We start from the raw sequence: 21,323 nt of genomic DNA, 5'->3' as shown, positions 1-21,323 counted from the left end.
GATTTTGCGGAGAAATTATAGACAAAATTTCTTCGGGTTCTTTTGATTTAGCGATAAATTGACTGAAAAGCTACAGAAACACATGTAAAAGATATACAGATGGCACCGATAAAGCATAAGGATTGGATTCTTTCCTCGATTGACCAGCTGAGGCATAGAAAAGCCCGACCCGATCTCAATCGCATTTGCCACATGGTGCGAAGGAGGTACGGGTTGAGTATTCAAGAAACGACGGCAAGTCTGGAGAATTTAGTTGATGCGCGTATTGTTGTGAAAGTCGAATACAAAGGACACACAAGCTACAGAAATGCTGCAAAATGGAAGAAGAGTGCAATGGGAGGACAAGTACTTAACTCAAATGCATTCATTCAAGATATCCAAAAAGCTGTAGCAGAAATATGCAAAAATAACTCCAGTGGTGAGCGGGGGGCAAATATACGCGATATTGAAACATGGCTGGCGGCTAACGGTTCAGAAGAGACGGAGAAAGAATCGGCGAATCTCGAAGACGCCCTCAATAGGGAAGTAGAAAATAAAAGATTGAAAAGACTTTTCTTTAATGGTCACTATATCATAGCCAAGAAGAACACAGAAGATAAAGAAAAGTCCAGACCAAAAGGAGCGATTGCGACAACAAGTGCGAAATCTACGGCCGAAAATACGAATCCAACAACAGTGAAGAAACGCGGCCGTCCCCCTTCAAAACGAATGGTGTGTTAACTATTGTAACAATAAATATTGAAAACGTCTAGATCTAATGCAGATAGCAACACATTTTGTAATTTGTTTTGCTTTAAGTCATAATAAATTTTTTAAGTAGGCCTGCTATTAGACAACGGTACCTCATTTGACATTGCAAGTTTTTGTTATAGGCCTAATACAAGGGTCTCCAATTAAGTAGGCTAGGTGCATTTTAGAATATGAAATGATTGTCACTAAGTGACAAAAATGTTTATTTTATCTTAGGAAATTCATACGCAATTTTTATGAATCTACGTCAAACGTGTGTTAGAACTTCTTTGAGTGGCATTTAGTAACTGAACAGTAACACACTAAAAACTATTTATAAAATGACAATTACTGGTTGATAAACATGCGAGTACAATAAGCAAGTAATTGTTGTTCCATAAATAGTTTTTAGTGTGGTACGTGGAGCGGTCTCAACCATAACGCAAAAACAAAACAAACTGATAAGTCATCTGCCTACAAATTGTAAATGGTTTTGATTTCTTTTGTAGAAATTTAAAAAGACTCATGGACCCGATTTCGAGATGCTTGATCTGGTTGGGAAAAAATCCAAGAATATTGATGCTGGTTTTTATGACGACGATGTGAATGCTGTTTGTGATTTTTGTAAACTTACTTCTTCAAAGAATATAAAAGGAAAACCAGAAAGACTATTATTTTGTCATGATTGTAATGCTATAGGTAAACCTTGAATATGCCTTTTTGAAGTAATGATTGTCATATTGCATCCATTCGTCACAATACCAAGTATACCAAGTTCAAATTTGTAGACAATGAATTACTATGTGAACTTTGTTGTTATCAAGGCCATAGAGCCTGGGTCAGGAAAAAGGTCCAGGAAAAGAGGACACTACCCCCAACCCAGCAAAGGCCTACCAGTACTGAAATTTATTATCTTCATTTTGCCAACATAAAAAAGAAGTTGGCTAGACAGTGAACATAGCTATTGATAGATAGCTATTAATAAATTGGCAAATAGATTCTTTCACTCCTTTTATTTTATTGAAAAAATTTTTTTTGTAGCTCATCCATCTTGTATGAAGTATTCACCTAAACTTGCTAAGAAAGCATATAAAGGAGAATGGCAGTGTATAGACTGTAAAACATGTTGTGTTTGTGATGATGCAGAAGCTGCAGTAAGTATTCAAACATTACTTTCGACCAGAAAGTAAATGAATTAACTTGCCTTAATATCAACAACCAGTTGTGAGTCTCAATGATGGATTAACAGAAATGAAAAGGGGTTAACGACTGATTTTCTGCTCCATCCGGGCTAACGAGGACATGCCATACGGTGTACTATTGAGGTGAAAATTTTCATTCCATGACAGCGATGCTATGAGTTGCTCATATTTCAAATTCCCACTATACACAGAAAATCCAAAATTGTTTGGCTAGGCTTTAGAATATGTCCACCACTCACACTAGCTGGATTGACAATGTACAGTGGTGACCTTAGGTCATAACTGAGAAAAACAATCAGGATCTTTCAAGACCCAAGTCCCACATCTTTAGGATGAACACCTGTGGGGTGACAATGAAAGTGCTTTTGGTAATGCACATAAATGGTCTCTTGAACCATTTATTCTGTGAAGATAAGGCATAATCACTGCTGTAAGGGAGAAATATATTTCCCTTTTATCACACATTAAAATAGAAATAAAATGTGCCCATGTCAGTCTCCAAATGAGCATTGTGTTGAGGGAATCTGGTATGGAACACTTAGACATTATGATATCCTCAAAATATATAAATTGGGTTGTAGATTGCCTTAGAGAATGAATAAACAGTTCACTGATTAATATACATTTTCAAATTGTTAGTTTTGTCATGTAACTTTTCACCCTAATTGTAACTAATGATTTGATAATCATGTCAAGTTAGACCTATCACTTTTCTTTTACTCACCTTATTGAGTAAAATCCAAGCACTGAACTACTTATAGTAGTGTGTTTTTCATGAGCATCTGTTAAACTCCTTGAAAACCACTGAAAATCTATATCCTAGCTATGACTTGGCAGATTTATCTCAAAAGTTTCCTTACAATCAAATTTGACAATATTTGATGTAACTGTATATTCAAATTGATAATTACTTTTGATCAATCTTTGAAGCACTGATAACTCTAATCTTTTCAACAAGCAACATGTCCAAATGCCATTTAGTGATCTGGATGCTTCAGTTTGGTTACTGGGATATTTTGAATAACTGTTTCATGTACATTTTTCAGACTATTATGTTATTCTGTGATTGGTGTGATAGAGGATATCATATGACGTGTCATAAACCAACACTTAAAGATAAACCTAAAGGTAGTTTTTACTTAACATCATCATCATAAAACTGATGGATTTTTTAAAAAATTATTTTACTGTCACAAATCAGCCCAGAGAAAAATTTGAGTGACACGATTTATTTTTTTGCTTTGTAAGATGACAATCTGTCTGTTTAAAAACATATTTACATACCAATGTTGAGATCTAGCTGATCAAAAGTTGGCAACTTTAGACAGAAGTAAAATTAGGATAAATGAACAAACAGCCTCCGCTTAAAATGTTCGAAATTAAAATATAGACGTTAATGTCTGATTTATACTAACCAAAATAACACCAAATTCAACAGTTTATTTTAACTTTAACGAAAGAGCTTTAGCTCCCTTAATATCAACACAAATTATAGTTAACACACTGAAAAGTGTTGACTTGTCAACTTAAACATGCATTATGCAAGAGCTAAATCTGATTATTGCAAGTCTTAATTTAGGCTTCAGATGTTATAGAAATTATAAATTAGATCTTTATTTAAACAACAAGACCAAAATCAACACTGTAGACCCACGGATGGCTCGGCTACAGCTCGGATTTAAATAGGATTTCACTAATTGATTAAATCAGATAAGGGGTAACCTGATGAAAATACGTCAGTTAGATCGAGGCTAAATGATAGAGTGTACTTAGCGAGGCCGCTGTAGAGCGTTTCTGCAAGCCATTGAAAACTTTACTTGATAATCGAGATATGTAGGTGGATTAACGTCTGTCAATCAAACGTTCGGCGAAGGTGAAGACACAGTTCGCTACCATTTCTAGGCAAATATTACAACGATGATAACTATGTTCAGAATAAAGTAATTTGACTGAATTTTTCAATATATTCTTCTTTCATCATCTACTTTTGAACTGTTATAGCAAGAATGGCCAACTCTCTATAAATATCTCCCATAATGTATCTTTAAGTCCGGTGAAACTTAAAGCTTTAGAGTCTGAAATAATAGTTAAAGGGAGATAAGTCATTTATCCATACCTTCTTAATTAACTTCCAACTGTTTCATTCTTTCAACCATGCAGGTCTCTTAATTATTTATGATTATGTTGAATCTATTCTTTGCCAAAAAAAGATACACACAGCAAAATGCAAAAATAGATCTTAATGTTGCTGTCAAATTATACAAGTATACACTGAAACTCATATAACCAAGAGTTAGTTTCAAAATAAGCTTTGTATAGTGTTGAGTTGAGACCATTACATTGCATTCGTAGCCGTTTTTCCATAAGTATGTGTTATATTTTATTTATCGACCCAGTTACTAAATGCAACTTAAAGAATACATTAGATTACTTTAAAAATTTCTTGTTGTTCAGGGAAATGGATGTGTTCTGATTGTGGAGGAGCAAGTGTTTCAAAGGTTCAGGAAGTAGAAGAAAGTAGTGGGAGTGAAAGTATCTGTAATGATAATTGTAAGTATTTCTCGACGAAAGCACTAAGTAATATTTCAAAATCATGAAAAAAAACCCAATAAACTTTTCATTAAAATATGTTTGCTTAATTTTAGATGGGTCTTTTCCACCGACACCATGTGATTCACCAGTTCAATGTGATGATGAAAAATATAGATATAAGTAAGTTTTAATTTGGGTATATACTTTTATTATGATTAAATGCTGTTCCACGAAATTGTATATTCAGAATGAGATTTGTTTTAAATAAAGGAAAAAACATTAGATAAAAAACTGTATTATAAAAAACGGTTCAAGAATTATTGCATAGCACAAAGAAACTATATCAAATTAACACTATTTTATTATGAATTTTTTTTTTTGCAGGTTGTATAAAAAGAAACAATCATCGAAAGAATCTTTAGCAAGAGAGCTATCAAAGGATCCAAAACTTGATGGCCAATATTATCCTGATGCTTCTGATTGGACAATAGATCAAGTAGTCCAGTTCTTCCAGTCACTAGGCTATTCTGATCAAGTAGAATGTTTTAAAGATCAAGTAAGTCATCAGGTTTTTTTTAATTAAATAATACTTTTTACTTGCCTATGTCATTATCCATCTGTCAATATTAAAATAAAGTAATTTAGACTTATTATGGCTTGGATTTTTTTTTTATTCCTCTTTTCATTCTCTTATAGAGTCAATTTTCCATAAATTCTAGCAACTCTTTTGTAACAGAATGTCCATACTTTTTTATTTAAAAGGAAATTGATGGTAAATCTTTATTGCTGATGAAGAGAGTGGATGTTCTAACAGGACTTTCTCTAAAACTTGGACCGGCTTTAAAAATCTACCAACATATACAAGGTTTACAAACAGCTGGTTTAGAATTTTAGAAGAGAAGATGTTATGTGAATGTATGATTGAGTGATATGTGATTTATTTGATTAGAAATTGTTTTATTAACGTTGCTGATTGTTGTGTCCATTTTTGGCTTGATCCATGCTAAAGTCTACTTACATTGATTTTTTAAAATTTAATTAAGAATAGAAAATTAAGATATCAACATAAGATAATATTACGTCTTTGATTCAGTAGCATTAATAAGAGGCCATCAAAGACTTTCACGAAAATGTTGGTGGCTTGCTTTGATTATTTCCCCTTTTATTGTCGGCAGAGGATGCCGAATGTTGACATTAGTTTCAATTCATCATATCTTTGTAAATTCTGAATGGAATTGAACCATTTCATTGATTTTACAATAGTGTAGTTCACTAGGGATTCAGAGTCCATCAAATGGTGAAAAGAATCTTTAAAGACTGATATTATTCAACTTGAAATGTAGAATGGATGTATTCACCAAATTATCATATAACAAATTACCACTGTAATCAAAATTTAAATGTCGGTATTTTTCTCTCGGTACTAAAGAGTACTTACTATTGGTTGAAATAAATGTATAGATAGTTGATATTGCTAAATAAGATCAAAGTATTTACCTAGTATATGTGCTGCTGTTGTCTGTTGATTTAAATGACTAAAATTGTGCCAAAGGTAATCTTCCAATTTAACCATTTATACAAATGTGCAAGTTAATGTCTTGATTAAATTTGAACAGTGTGGTTTGTTATGGGTATATTTTAAACTATTGTACACAGTTAAATATTTTGTATTTGTTTTTGGTTGTACTTGATGTTTTGAATATTTTTTAATTATAAGGAGCTTTAATATACACGTATGATAATAAATGTAGTAATGGTCATTTAAAACATATCAAATTTTTTAAAGAAATTAATTTATTTTTTTGAATAGAAGTATTGTTATGTATATGTAGGTTATATGTGATAAGAATACCGATTGTTAACAGATGTAAATATTAAGAATATAATAAATGTAATGAATGAACATTATAGGTTAACAAATTATGTTTCTAAGATAATTTCATTAAAGATGCATTATTCAAGAACTAATTCTGCCTAATACATATCTTTTATTTGTTGTCAAATGTTATGTAAATCATTAGACATTTATTTACATGTCAAGCCCATAATCAACTCTTTAGAACTTCGGATGGTTTTGGTTTTGAACAGATGTAAATATAATTGGCAGTTAATGATGATTTGATCTAATTAAAAAATGGATAATCAAGACTTTGTTCATTATCATAGCAATGACAATCAAGACTACACTGTTTTTCCAACGACAACTCCGCTCAGAATGAAGTAATTTGACTGACATTTTCAACATATGTCAGCTCGTTATCTAAATCTTACATAATGCATCTTTAAATACCATGTAAATATTTGTTTTGGTAACTTGTAAACAATGTTAACAATTATGAAATGTGATGATGAAACTGAATCCTGTAATACTTGTACAATATGTCAATATCCTGTAATAATTGTCAATATCAGTTGTATGAAGCTTTTGCTAACATGATGATTCCTATACTGTTTCAATGGCATTTAGTAACTAAATTGGATATTTACACATGGAATACAAATACTGTTAATTGTGAGCAACATTTTAACTAGGATTGTCTTGTCTTTATCAAGCCTTTACTTTAAAATGTTGCTCAAGAAATAAACATTTATGACATGTGTAAACTTGTTTATTTGAAGTGAATTATTAAAATAAAGACATGCCATATGTTAATCCCCGAATAATAAGTTAGTTTTGAGTCGAAATTAAGTTCAATTCCCTTTATATGACAAGGGAACATAGGTAACAGTTTAAGATTCATTTGAAAATAAATTTGATGGGGTTTAACAACCAGGATTAGTATAAGTGTATTGGATATCTACTGCTTTACTATGTTCATTCTTGTTCATTTATTGTTTCTGTATGCAATATTAAACTGCTTTTTTATTTTTATCATATTGTTATTAATTTTAAAATATACGGGTACCGAGAAGCAGTGAAAGCAAATTTGATAATGCAGCTGAAATGTGATTTTTGTCATGATTGTGCCAGACATTTACCCACACAAGAAAATCAACAACCTATTTAGGCCATAACAAATTTACAGTGAAATGTAGGCACAAAGGGTAAAATGGGGACCATGAGAGAAACAACGTCCAATATTCTGCCACATATGCTCGATTGATAAGAGTGGGAGAGAGGGCTAGCAATTAGAGTACTACCACATTGTTTTGGTTCAAGAAGTCCATGCAAACACATGCTATATAAAACGTTATTCTGAAATATGTGCAGATACGTTGTCCCTGTAGTACTGGGCGTTCATTCTGCCTCATGAGCAGCTCTATTCGGTGATGGTAGCTAATGCCTCTGTACACTTCCTCCAACGCAAATGATCTATTTTCACAATATGCAGTCACAGCTGTAACGTTCAGTACTTTGTCACCACTCAAGCCTTCCTGTCCGTGTTTCTCTGGTGTACAGTAATATGAATTCATCCGAGAAGCAGACACTGTGCCATTGTTATAATTGTCAATATCAGCACTGATGAAGCTATATGAACAGCAGCAGTAGTATAGGAAGCTGGCCCCTTATGATCCTTATTCAAAGCATTCACCCAAACCAAGTGTGAGCATTCTACCTCAATTAGAAGCAGAGTCATTGTGTTCCAAAATTGTGACAGATGGACAGAACCATCTTAATAATAATGGTAGCTCCCGGAATGTTAAACCATAACTATAGATCAAAGAATATTAACCGCCCTAAGGTTGATGGATGGACAGACAATATCACAACAATATGACAACATTATAACTTGGCCATTATATATCAATATTAACCATTGATCTTCACAATTTAATAAAAGCAGATATGCAGGTGGCACATTATAGATGTAGAGTGAAATGGTTGTATCTCAGTTGTGGCAAATTGTTCAGGAGAGCCAAAATATGCATGGAGGTTTAGAATCATGATATTGTATAGAAACATCACATCATAATGTATACCTGAAGATGTTCTAACCTATTTCTATAACAAATATATGTGTACACATTCAAACAACAGTAACTGTCTGAGGATATCCAGCTTAACATCCATGCCCAATATACAGAGTACATGTAATTGAGTAATTACAGTTTTATACAGTAAAGACACATTTTGGTAACGGATTCACCTCCACCTTTTTATTTCAAAGATATCACGCAGTAGAGGCACAGCAATAATTTCAACAGATATTTAAAAATTTCAACTTTAAAAATGCTTTGGTAAATCACACAGCTGATTTTAAGGAAATGCAGCATGTTTGCATTACATTTTTTTGGAACGCCTCACATACTACATCTTGAAACAATATCTATAAAATCCTGTGCACCCTTGTACACAACTGTTTTGACTGCAAAGAAGATTACTAGATGAAAAGATTTGAAGAAACATACAACCACATTTCCATGTGGACATATAAAGATAAGTTCCCAGGCAACAAAACATACGCCCACAGCAGTAGAAGTCATCCGGGCAGTCAACAAGGGGTGTCGCATATATTTTCTTTTGTCAGTATTTAAAACATTTACAACACGCTAAAATCTGATTACAAGTAACAACCCATTAAATAATTATCAGAAATCATTAGAATTTGTTTTGACTGTTTGTCTAATGACCTTAAACACTGTGTATAAATTTATATAAACATTAGCCTCTATTGCGTCCACAAGATATCTCAAGTGATCAAGGGCCATAACTCTTACAGAAATTTTTGAACTATAAAAAACGAAACGAAATAGGACCAGTGTTTTAATCAGATTGGCGGATGGGGGCGACGGCTATATACGACCATATTTCAATGTGGGCGTATAAAAAGTAAATTTCATTAAATATGCCAGATACGAATCTTTGACTGCCAACAGACGATATTCTACAAACCTGCATACCCCACATTTTATCTTAAGTAAATGAGATTTCAGATTTGTGGGATTCTATTTCTTCGTAAAAAATACAATTAATATTCATTATATTCAGATTTAATAAAGGCAATGAAATAAATCATTATCAAGGATGACATTTATTGCCAAAAATTTTGAGCATTGATCTAACAATTGTATTCTCTTAAACAAGCACTATGCAAGAACTAAATCTGCATAGGGCAGGTCTTTCTTTATGCCTTTAAATAATTTATTAATTAGACATTAATTAACATACCATGACCATAATCACCTCTTGATGCCATGAGATTCTGGAGAATTTCAACATATTTAAATACGAATGACAGTTAATGATTTAATTCAAAAATGGGTAATCGAGACTTAGTTTATTATCTACAGTAGCAATGACAATCAAGGCTACACTGTACTTTTAACGGCTATAACTAGCCTCAGAGTGAAGTAATTTGAACGAAATTTTCAACATATTCCCTTTTAATTATCTATATCTTAACTATTATAGCGTGAAATGTCAGTTCTTTATCTAATCTCACACGATTCCCCTTTAATAAATGTAGTTTAACACATTAAATCATCATTCAAGATCTTTATAAATATTTCAAGATCTTTATGATAAAGTATTTTGAGATAAAAAAAACAGTGGCAAACTTCATTTTATGATAAAGCCATATAAAATATAACATTACAAAACTCAAATGCTACTTTGAAAAGCATATCATTAAATACATAACAATTAGGCATAACAAATATATAACAATTTTTTTTACAAATTAACAAAATATATACAATTCAACAACCAGTTCATTAACATACTTAGCTTAGATCACTATTAATGCATGTTTCATCAACAATAATTGTTCATATTAGACTATATTTTACTTTTGAATACATACCTTTAAAAACCCTCTAGTAACCAATATGTTAATACAAGGCATGCAGGTGCTAACAATCCTATATTTAGTAGAATGTAACAGAGGTGTTCAAGATTATGACTGCAACGTGCTTCAAGACAGATTAATTCAAGGTGCCCAGGATCTTGACACACAGAGATGGAAAATGAATACTTCCAGGATACACAATGGTGCTTAAGATGGTGTTTGCATATAGACCCAAATAATCAATTTTACACATTATTTTTGCTACCTCTAGATATTATATAGATAATCATTCTGTAACTTTACCCCATTTCATTCATTAAATCATTTATTATATAGACACAATTTCATTTTAAGGAAAATCCACTACTTGGCACAATTATTTACAATTCATAGATGACATATACATAATAACACTGGGATGAACATTTTTATATAAATAATACTTATATTATATAAAACAAACTGCTACATAACTTCCAGAATAGAAGTCAAGCATTTAAATGTACATATGTGTGTGATGCAAGCCTTAAGAAATTTCTGTGATACAAAAAACAAATTTATACATGCATAAAAATACATTTAGTACATGCACATTTAATATAATATAGCTTGCAGATACACCCAGTGTCCCTAAAATATTTCATCTTGTGATATTGGGGTGGGTTTATTTTAGTCATACACCCATAATTAATGAAAATCATCCAGCCACATTAATTCCAGTACACAAGTAGTTATTCTGTAGATATGTGGTATTGTCAAACGTAACACCACTCAAAACAAGTAGTCTAATAAGTGTTGTTGAAAACACAATTATGATGTTATTATCTTGTAATTGTCAAGTTATATATTAAAATTACAAGAATCTACTCATTTCTGGCAAGGGTATGGCTGCATAAACTTCAAAAAAAAAAAATATAAAAATGCAATATACATTTTTGTTAACTCCCTTCTGGTTGCATTAAATTCTTGACATTAATTTCGTGCATTGCAGTACTATGTAGTATACAGAGTATAAATTAAGAGTTTATTTTATAAAACATCAACCTTCAAGCTATCTACATTACCTTATTATTTATAACCTATATATAAATCCAATATTAGACATCACAATATTTACAACCACTTAAAAGCAAATTAATATTAGTGTGTAAAACTGTCTGCTGACTAATTATAGATACATGGATTTCTATATAAACAAGAAGAGATCTAATATAAGGTCATACAAAAAAATGTCTTCTTCTCAAGACAAACATTTAAAAAAAGTCTGATGCAGGTTTTACTTTTTTTTCTTCTTTTTTCTTCAAATGCAATGAAAATAAAATAAGGTTAATGATGACGGGCATATGTCATGCAGTGTGCTTTGAGAAAAATTTTGCCTTACACTGGAGCTACATTCTATTCTTATTTCCAATCCAATCTGTCAAGGGTTCTTTAACAGAGCCTCCGGGTTTTTTTTTTGTCCCATCCAAAGGCAGTGTTAGTGTGTTCTAAAGTCTTAGACTAAATAGTTTATTTCTGCTTAGCCTAAGCATCAAACTCACTTGAATTAAAAGCTGTTTTATTGTGCCCCAAAGTCTCAACCAATGAAATTGCTTAACTCTGCTCAGCCACAGCTGAAAATGCTTAACACAGTCCTCTACATCTAGTTTGAACATTCTAGCTCAATTAGAAGCAGAGTTATTGTGTACCAAAAAGTTTGAGAGACAGACAGACAAACCTTTCAAATAGACCCTGATTTGATGGTTGCAATGTCCTGATAACAATTTGTCAGTTTACAATTATCAAGTGTTATTTATGTCAATAAAATTTATCAGGGTTGTGTACTTGATAATTAAGCCCACGGTTTAGTTTCAGTATCTGATAACCAGAATATGTTTCTATTAATATTTTCTATTCAAGTAATAGAATGAATTTACTGACATCAAGGAATTATTTCATATTTGAAAAAGCTTTTCTGGAAAAACAAGTCAACGGCCGTTTCCAGTCATGAATGGTTGATTCTAGTGATAAACAAACTGTTCACAAGAAGAATGCGAAAGGCAATTAGGCCCGGTATGTGGTATAGCACCATGGATAGGGTAAAAATGTTTACAATGCTTTGCCTCAGAAAATATTCAATGCATAAATAACAGGGTATATTCAGTTTATCGCCACAAGACTTTCAAGTAGAACAAAAGAATTAGCAAAGGAAAGCAGCACTTCGACACAATTTGCTCATTGCGTAAAAACTGTGAAATTTCTCATTACATCTTTGTAAAGTTCACTTTGTCAAGACATGATCTCCATTACAAGAAATAAAACACTATCTGATATCTTGGCTGGCTGTTTGAAGTTTCTGTACATGTTTGTATATTTTTAGAGCTGGCCCCAGTCTGATAGATAATCCAGTTAAAACATCACTCCTCTTCATCAATAACAGAGATTTGCCATCAATTTCCTATAGAAAGTAATCCACAATTACAAATAATCAAGTCAAGAGTCGTCAACAAACATAACAAGAGCATAATTATATATGGAACAAAGAGATGCCGGATATGCAAAATGTTCCAATACAGTCCAATAAAACCTGATAAAACTTGCAACATAGAACATATTAAAGGGATACTCCTTTAAGACACAGCTTTAGTCTGATGTTAGGTAGTTAAAAAGAAATGACCTATGTACCAGACAGAAACATACCTGTTCACGAAATGCCTGTGACTGTTCCAAGAATCCTACAGAAGCAATAAAGCTAACAACATCTTCTATAGACCAATCAGATGCATCTGGATAATACACACCATCAAGTTTAGGATCTTTAGACAATATTTTGGGCTTCTGAATGTGAGGTACCGCCCTGAAAATTACATAAAATACAAATACCGGGTACATTATTATTCTATAAAGTATCCTTAAGGACCAGGTATTTAAGTCCTATCTAATCCATTACAACTCAATCCGAGCTAAAATGTACCCAGATAGATTATGTAATATTTAATTAAGAAAAAAAAAATTAAAATATCAATGGTAGACAATCTCCCAACTTGGATTCAGTAAGATTAGAAAAAGGACCAACGAAGATTTTCAAGAAGATTGAAGATTGTTGGTGGCACTGTCCTGCATTGATCATTTTTGGTTTACATCTTCTACAGGAAGCTGTATGTTGACAAATTTTCAATTTATCATACCTACGTAAATACTGAACAAAACTGAACATTTTTTTAACTGATATCTCTTTTAAAGATCAAACTTTCACAATATTGTAGTTTATAAGGGAATAAACAATCAACGGTCACAACGGTCACAACATTTCAACAAATGTTCTCTTATTGTTATCAAGTACAAAAGCAATGTCGTTAGCTGTCATTTGTTATCTCAAATCAAAGGTCTGTATTCCACTGTATCATTCCAACCACATCATGTTCAATCTTGACTTGTGCAGACAAGTATTGCATAGTAAACACTCTACTGAATATTTACCTGTATGTTGGTTGATGATCAAATTGTGGTGACTCACATGGTGTCAGTGGTAAAGATGTTTCACCAACTATATAACATAAAAACATCAAACTCAGTAACACAATTTTGTAATCAAGTTTTAGCTAGTTTGACTAAAGGCTCATCATTCCATGTCAATTCAATACACAGCCTAAACCTGACTATCTCAGATTTTGATCAAACTGGGTACATAGGGTTGTTGTGCCAGAAAAACACTGAATTTTAAAGTTTTTTGCATGCTTTCGATAACTCCTGAACTACTGGCTCAATTTTCATGATCTAGTTTAGTTGTTGTTTTGATCTGATAGGATGAGGAATCATCTTCCATAATCAGATCAGTCACCAAAACATTTTTAAAATCAATAACCTTTTGACATAGTTTTGATCTAGAACTTGACCCCCTGGAAGATGCAATTTTGAAATGACATATAAAGTTCATCTCACTAACTACAACTTACAGGAAAATAAAGAGGTATTATTTCTAGTTGACCTCCTATAAGTAAATCAATGGATTTCATATGAAAAATAATTCTGCGTCAGTTTTTAAATGCTAAATGTCCTTACCATTATTTTTATTGGCAAGAATTCTCTCCTGCAATTCTAATATTTCCACAGATACTCCTTCAATTTCACATTCAGCACAAATCCATTTTCCTAGAATATGAATGTGAATGAAGACAGAAATAATATAAAGAGAGAGAGAGAGAGAGAGAAATGGGGTTTACGGTCCACTGACACAAACTAGGTCATTTCGGGACTAACATATGGTTAAATTTTATTTCAATAATTCACTTGCGCTTAGGGATCTTTAGCAGTGGGAGGAAACCTGAGGACCCGGAAAAAACTCACGAGGTTGGACAGACGACACTACTAATTGTCACGTACAACCGGAGAATCGAAACCACAGCAGTTGACTCAATGACAGACCTTATGATACAGCGTGCACATGCTAACCATTCGGCCATTCAACCTCCCTAGTGAGTTTATAGTTTTGGTGGTGGATTTTATATTGTATGGATCTGGAATTGTAATAGATGTATTATGGTGTGTTATTTTAGTGCCTGAAATGTTTTAGTTTTTATATGGGTTTAGATCTTAATATTGCTGGTATAATTTTAAGGATAACTCATTGAAATCTTTCAGTTCTGAAGGTGGTTTCTTCTGAAGGTTGTTTATCAGGTGATTTGTGATTCTTTGGTTATTTTTAAGTGCAGCTGGGATAAAACTAAATTACATTTATGCATGTCACACATCAGCTCTTTTCCACAAATGGGTAAGCTAATTATTTTATAAATATTTCATTTAATTATTTGATTAGATAATTTTGAAAGTGAAGTGTGAGAATGGTCTCATGTTCGTTTGAAATATGGTTATCTATGTACGTGAATTTGTAATACTGTAATGCAATGTTGTAAGACATATAGGCAATAGAAATATTAGTTATGTACACATGAATAATGGCAACAATTGTATGTATTTTCAGGACCAAACATAAAATATGTTTTTGTGTTTGTAGCTTATGATACAGCACGCACGCACACACTAACCATTCCCTCCCCCAGAAATAATATAAAACATCATGACATCTTTTACATTTACATTGCAGAATGACAATGTCAAAAGACACTATTATTCCATATAGTAATAAGTGAAAAGAACGAGTTTTGTAAATGAAATCTGTGTGGATTGCATTTCCACGCCATATTTAATTCATTCTAAATTAACTTTTAATGTACATATTAAATATGTTAAGTTGGGAATATATAACAATTAGAATATAGAGCTAATAAGTTCACCATGTTTATAGAACACAGGCCAGATGTTCACAAATATCAGATGCAATCATGTGTATTGCACGTGATGTGACATGACCATCCACTCTGATATTACTGTGATATGTAAATAGTCATATACAGGCTAATTCCGATGAGATTTGTGCGAAATTGGTGTATATCGCAAGTATAATTAAACTGGTTTCATGCACATACCACTTTCATGTTTGTTTTATACGCTCTTTAAAGATTGTAAATAGTAGACTAGATTTTTTTTTTTTGCTGAAAACCAGACTTGTACAAACCTTGAGGTTTATGTGGTACAGGTGGCTGATGACAGTTCATGTGATATCCTTTATCACATCCATCACAAAACAACATCAGATCCTACAAATATCATACATGGTAATGAGGGAAATAGCACATCAGTTAGCACTCTTAATTGTTTTTATAACAGTTGCATGTTTATTCCTTTCATCTTATGTCCAACACTTTATTCCTTTATTCAAGTCTAGTCATGTAATTGGAGAGTGCAAGGTAAACTGTATGTTGCAAGAAAATTACTTATACTCACTGGATCTCCAGAATCATCACACATACAACATGTTTTACAGTCTATACACTGCCATTGTGATTGATAAGCTCTCCGAGATAATTCTTCTGTATATTCCATACATGATGGATGAGCTGAAAATTTATTTTTCAAATAATTCTAGTATTAGTACACTTTCACAAAATTAGTCAGAGCAAGAAAAAGTTCAAAAGTGATTGAAAATATCAGAAATAGCAACTTGTTTGAATAGGGTTTAAAAGAGTTACTCTTCTTTGAATTAGGTCAAAATAAAATAATGAATTGGGCAAATTTGACCAAAACGTTATTTCTATATTTCAAGCTCTATCCGAATAAATTAATTTTTTTTTTTAAATTAGCTGGTCGACTTGTTCTATAATTCTAGTTTTGGCTTATGGTGTCCATAGTCAATCATAATATTGGTTATAAATGTATCTTAACGCTGGCTTTATCTATAAATGTAAAATTTTCAACATATAAAATCCAATGAATCAACAGTTTTTTGGTTTGTTTTTTAACCAAATTAAGGAGACAACTTTTTAAATGATGTAAAAGAAAACAAAACAATACTGCAGTTACCTTTAGCATTGCAGTCCTTACAAATAAGTAAAAATTCAGGAACACCAAGTTTGTTGAACTCTGCAGTTTGGCTACAAAAATCACACTTTTCCTCACCATACTGTTTCTTCGAGGAACAGGGAGGCTCATATTCCATGTCATCTTCATAGCTATAATTTCGCTTTAACTTCTGGAGATAAGACAATAAAAGAATCGTGACTTAAGACACACCAACAAAAATAACTGTTGAGAATTAGTCCCCCAATAAATTAATGGATTACTGCGGCTCGTCATGTCTTGAACCATTATCCAGGAAAAGTTGGGTTTTTTTGTTTTTTTAAAAAAAATCAAAACTTTTTAAACCTGGTAAATATTTTGACTCTTATGGATAACAAAATGTTAACTAAGAAACTGTTAGGATTTATTATTAATTAATATAGCTCAATATTCTGATATATTTAATCTATTCCTTTTGGCACAGCTCACTAATTAGAAATCACAATTTTCTACAATTTTTTTCATTATTTCAACTAATGAATAGTTTTGAATTGTTTTGTGCACCTGTGTACTCTTATAACAGACAAGGTTGTTTTCGTGAAATAATGTCAATATCTTGTTATAAATGTACAAGTAATAATCTCTCTGACACATTTAGTAACTGGACAGGTTAATAAACCATAGCACATAATAATGGAAAACAGCTACTTAAAGCGACATTAGGTAAGATTAGATAAAGCGCTGATAGTTTTTGCTATACTTGTTCAAAACTAGATAATGATAAGAGAATATGCTGAAATTTTCAGTCAAATTAACCGTTGTTACGATAATAAACAAAGTCTTGATTATCCATTTTACGGTAATCATATCCACAAGTAAACGTATTGGAATCCACTAAATATCGCAGGCACCGAGGGCAGCGAGAGTTGATTATGGTATTGGTAAGTTAATTAATGTCTAATTAATAATTTTGACATTATTTAAGGAGTAAAGATAGACCTATAATGGACAGATTTGGCTCTTGCATAATGCATGTTTTAATATATTCTGAGTCTTTTTCGATAGCTTTTTTTCCGTAAGTATGTTTTATAGTTTATTAAGTATACTGATAAGTAGATTTATTACACTATTCGAATGTAAAATTGTAAATAATTTTAATGTCGACAACAAGCTGATGGTTGGCAAGAATGTTTTATTCCTAGCAATTCTTCAAATTGTCACCTTCTACATTAATTTATTTGTAATTGTAGATAAGAAACCCCTTTGAAATTTTTTACCACCTAATACAGATAGGGGTCATTTTAAGCTTAAAATAACTGCGGCAGAGATTGTTCACTTTCAAATTATACCAGTATAGGAAATGACACTTAATTTCAATATACATGTACACACAACAGATATGCTATTTTTCAGGTTATTTTCAAAGTATGCACAAAAAAATCTGGCTTACATCCCATTGTTCTTTCGCTTTTGAAAACTTACATTTATAAGGAATACAGTACACATCTTCTAATAATAATGAGTTTTCTTTTCTATGACAATTTATAATTTCAGGAAAACATTTTTTTTTCTTCAAATTTGCATGTAGTGCATAGATAACAACATGTCAAACCATTCATTTTTTAATATGAATATATTATAATTGGTTGTGTATTCTGGAATTTACATGATAATCTCAAAAAGCCCAATTAGTTTCCTCAATATTTTTCTATATAACTCTTAACTAAACCCATTTATCTCCATCCATAAACAAATATTGAACTTTATAATAATTCTCTATTTGACCAATATCGTTGTCTGTGTTACCGACATAATTAATTGTTCTAATCTAGGTATAATACACAAAATAATAAAAACTGGACAGGGAAATACAGACAAATCTGAGTAACACTTTTTAGTGAAATTACAATTTATTTTTGAAGTTAAGTATTCATGTAGGAACCATTAACATTAACATAAAAATATAAAACAAAAACCCTCCAGAAGAATATGCATGGTAGGCCTTCTGTGAACGAACAACAATCAATTTTTTAACAGTGGCCTTTTATAGCTTTTTATCAATTAGGCAACATATTGGTACACAAATCAAAATTGAACATTCAAAAGAAATCAATGTAGCATATTTGGATTCATAAAATTATATTAGAGGCTCAATACAACTCTTGTTGTAACTGAATAATATGTCCCAATCTTTATTCTGGTCAACAAATTGTACTATTTTAGAATATTTCAATTAATTGATGATACAAATTTCATCTTAACACACCTTATTTAAAAATTTTGAAAAATTCAACATAATGGTTTGAAACGTCTAACGTAAACCTTTTCAAATGAAACTTCGATTTAAAAATATTTTTGAACCCTCTGGACAAGTAAAATAGGATGTAATGGATAATTTACACAACAGGTAAGACAGTTAAACATCTACTACTTAGATAGAGATATTATTTATTTTCTGGAGCTTTCAAGCCAGCAAGAGTGTTATTGTCCCTTTAAGTAACTTTTGGGAGAAAAGATACATCTGTGACACAGATGAAAAAGTCATAAAATCACCTTTTTATTTTTGGGAGGGCGACCTCTACGACTAGGAACTAATTTATCAGATTTAGTTGTGTTCTTGGGGGTTCTAGTTTTACCGATACGCACAGAATAATTCCCATTATTTAATTTTTCAATTCTCCCTGCGTCAATTTCTCTTTGCAAAGCAACATTTATTGGACATTTGAGTCTCTCGGTTTCATGAGTTTGAAACCATAGTTCTATGTCGCGAATGCTAGCACCGCGACTGAGTTCGTCTGTATTGCTCGACTCGCAATCCAACACCGCCTCAACTAAATTACGACTGGCTGATGTAGAATTCATGACAACACCCTTTAGGTGACTTTTTCTCCATTTGGCTGCATGCCGGTAGCTTGTATTACCCTTATAGTCCACTTTCATAACAATTTCACTGTCAACAAGGCGTTCCAAACAACTCTCTGTTACCGACGATGACAAACCGTATTTTCGTTCTAGCATGTGGCAAATGCGCTCAAGATCCGGCCGGGCTTTTCTGCCTCGAAGTTGGTCTATTGTATCTAGAATCCACTCCCGGTGTATAGGATTCTCCATGCCAATATCTAAGTTACATTTCCTTTGGTGGGTTGCATGATATCATGCCATTTTGAGCGAGTTTACAATAAAAATGTTAAAGTTATCTTCCTTCTCGAGAACGATTGGGGACACAAAATGGAAAAGTGCGCATGAGCGTATGCGCTGAAAGTTGCATTATGGGATGTATTCGTTAATGGAACTTGTGTTATTGGGGAATTTGTCTCTAAAAAATATATTGATCGATTCCTTTTCAAACATAATATTAACAAGAATGATGTTAAATGAGCAGTTTTATATAAAATTAACTTTACATTTAGACTGAAATCATTTGCATTGAGATGTATAAGCCGCGAAAAGCTTTTAAAAGAATACGCATGAATTTAATAGACCGGTAAATGTGGGTTATGTCTAGCCTTTCATACAGATTATATGGAATGTTGTACACCAAGATAAGGAAATATATTTCTTTATGTTAGGAGATCAGGGTGTTTTAGTTATCAAAATAGTGAATGCAATTTACATTCAAAAGTTCACACAGTATATGATAATACAAGATGTACTACCATGTACTGTGTGAAAATATTGTTAGCGGACACAATTATTGAAAATAATAACGACGAATGAAAATGTTAATGCAATTATATATCGGTATTTTTTCCTTGAAAATTGGAATTCTTTGAAATTTTCTCAAAATGTCTTCGGAGAAGTTATTACCTCATAGTCCTCTCTTTTTCTTAATAAAACTGGAAGGAATCTTGGCAAGAGACGGGTTATTGGGGTTTTTTTTCCATAGGTCCCAGTTGAAATTTCTATCATTTCAGAATTTTATGTATTAAAAAAGATTGAGAACAGGGGTTAACACAGTTGTACGTTCGTTGTATTAAATTGTAAAACAATACTCTTTATGAGAAAAGTGTTGTGTGCTTTATCCTATATCATCAGGCGGTGGGATGGGATGGGTATATGCCATTCAACGCGCGAGATAATAATAGACATACGTGATATAACAATTAATGGTTAACGTGTGCGCGCTGTATCATAAGGTCTGTCATTGGGTCAGCTGGCGTGGCTTCGATTCTCTGGTTGTACGTGACAAGGAGTAGGGTCGCCTGACCAACCTCGTGGGTTTTCTCCAATCCCCTGATTTCCTCCCACTGCTAATTAAAGACCTCTACGGGCAAGCGAATTATTGAAATAAAATTGAAACATTATGTTAATCCCGAAATGGCCTAGTTTGTGTTGAGTGGACGTTAAACTCTCTCTCTCTCTCTCTCTCTCTCTCTCTTCACAACTTTCGTTTATCTACAAATATTGTCAGTAAAGCTAATCAAGCGGTGTGTATAACAAAATTTGATCGGCAATTCATAATGACGGTGCATTAGCCGAGACACGCAGGGCCGAGAATGAGGTTTCTTATCCAGGTGTTGAAAGTCCTACTTTTCTGCGCTAAGTATGATATATAGCAATATTGTTTACCAAAGGCCGTGCTACTAAAACAATGGCTATGGGCATATTAATGAGCTGACAATTCACTATTCGGAAATATGTCAAATAGCACGCAATACCTTGTTCCAACTTATCTGTGCATTTTGTTGATACTGAATTGGAAACATATAATAATTATTTGAGATTAACCGAAGCACTGGAGATCGAGAAACGCAAT

At 32.3% G+C, this 21,323-nt stretch overlaps 2 protein-coding genes across 2 annotated transcripts; one reads left to right on the top strand and one right to left on the bottom strand.

Annotated features, from left to right (window-relative positions):
* Positions 1-7,335, top strand: LOC126817595 (histone acetyltransferase KAT6B). Its single transcript, XM_050544666.2, has 8 exons — positions 1-711; positions 1,239-1,428; positions 1,771-1,883; positions 2,978-3,059; positions 4,386-4,481; positions 4,577-4,643; positions 4,848-5,019; positions 5,226-7,335. Exons 1-8 carry the CDS (start codon positions 100-102, stop codon positions 5,355-5,357), a joined length of 1,464 nt encoding a protein of 487 aa, XP_050400623.1. The 5' UTR covers positions 1-99; the 3' UTR covers positions 5,358-7,335.
* Positions 7,336-11,629: 4,294 nt separating this feature from the next.
* Positions 11,630-19,793, bottom strand: LOC126818721 (histone acetyltransferase KAT6B). The gene is made up of 8 exons (XM_050546261.2): positions 19,121-19,793; positions 16,592-16,760; positions 16,016-16,128; positions 15,747-15,828; positions 14,234-14,323; positions 13,652-13,718; positions 12,872-13,028; positions 11,630-12,629 (listed from the first exon to the last, which is right to left on the bottom strand). The coding sequence occupies exons 1-8, from the start codon at positions 19,676-19,678 to the stop codon at positions 12,495-12,497; spliced, it is 1,371 nt and encodes a 456-aa protein (XP_050402218.1). The 5' UTR covers positions 19,679-19,793; the 3' UTR covers positions 11,630-12,494.
* Positions 19,794-21,323: the final 1,530 nt, after the last annotated feature.

The sequence above is a fragment of the Patella vulgata genome, chromosome 4 (genome assembly GCF_932274485.2).
Source record: "Patella vulgata chromosome 4, xgPatVulg1.2, whole genome shotgun sequence".
Classification (NCBI taxonomy): Eukaryota; Metazoa; Mollusca; class Gastropoda; family Patellidae; genus Patella; species Patella vulgata.
The sequence above is the reverse complement of the archived record's forward strand: the minus strand, read 5'-3'. Positions and strand labels throughout refer to the sequence as shown.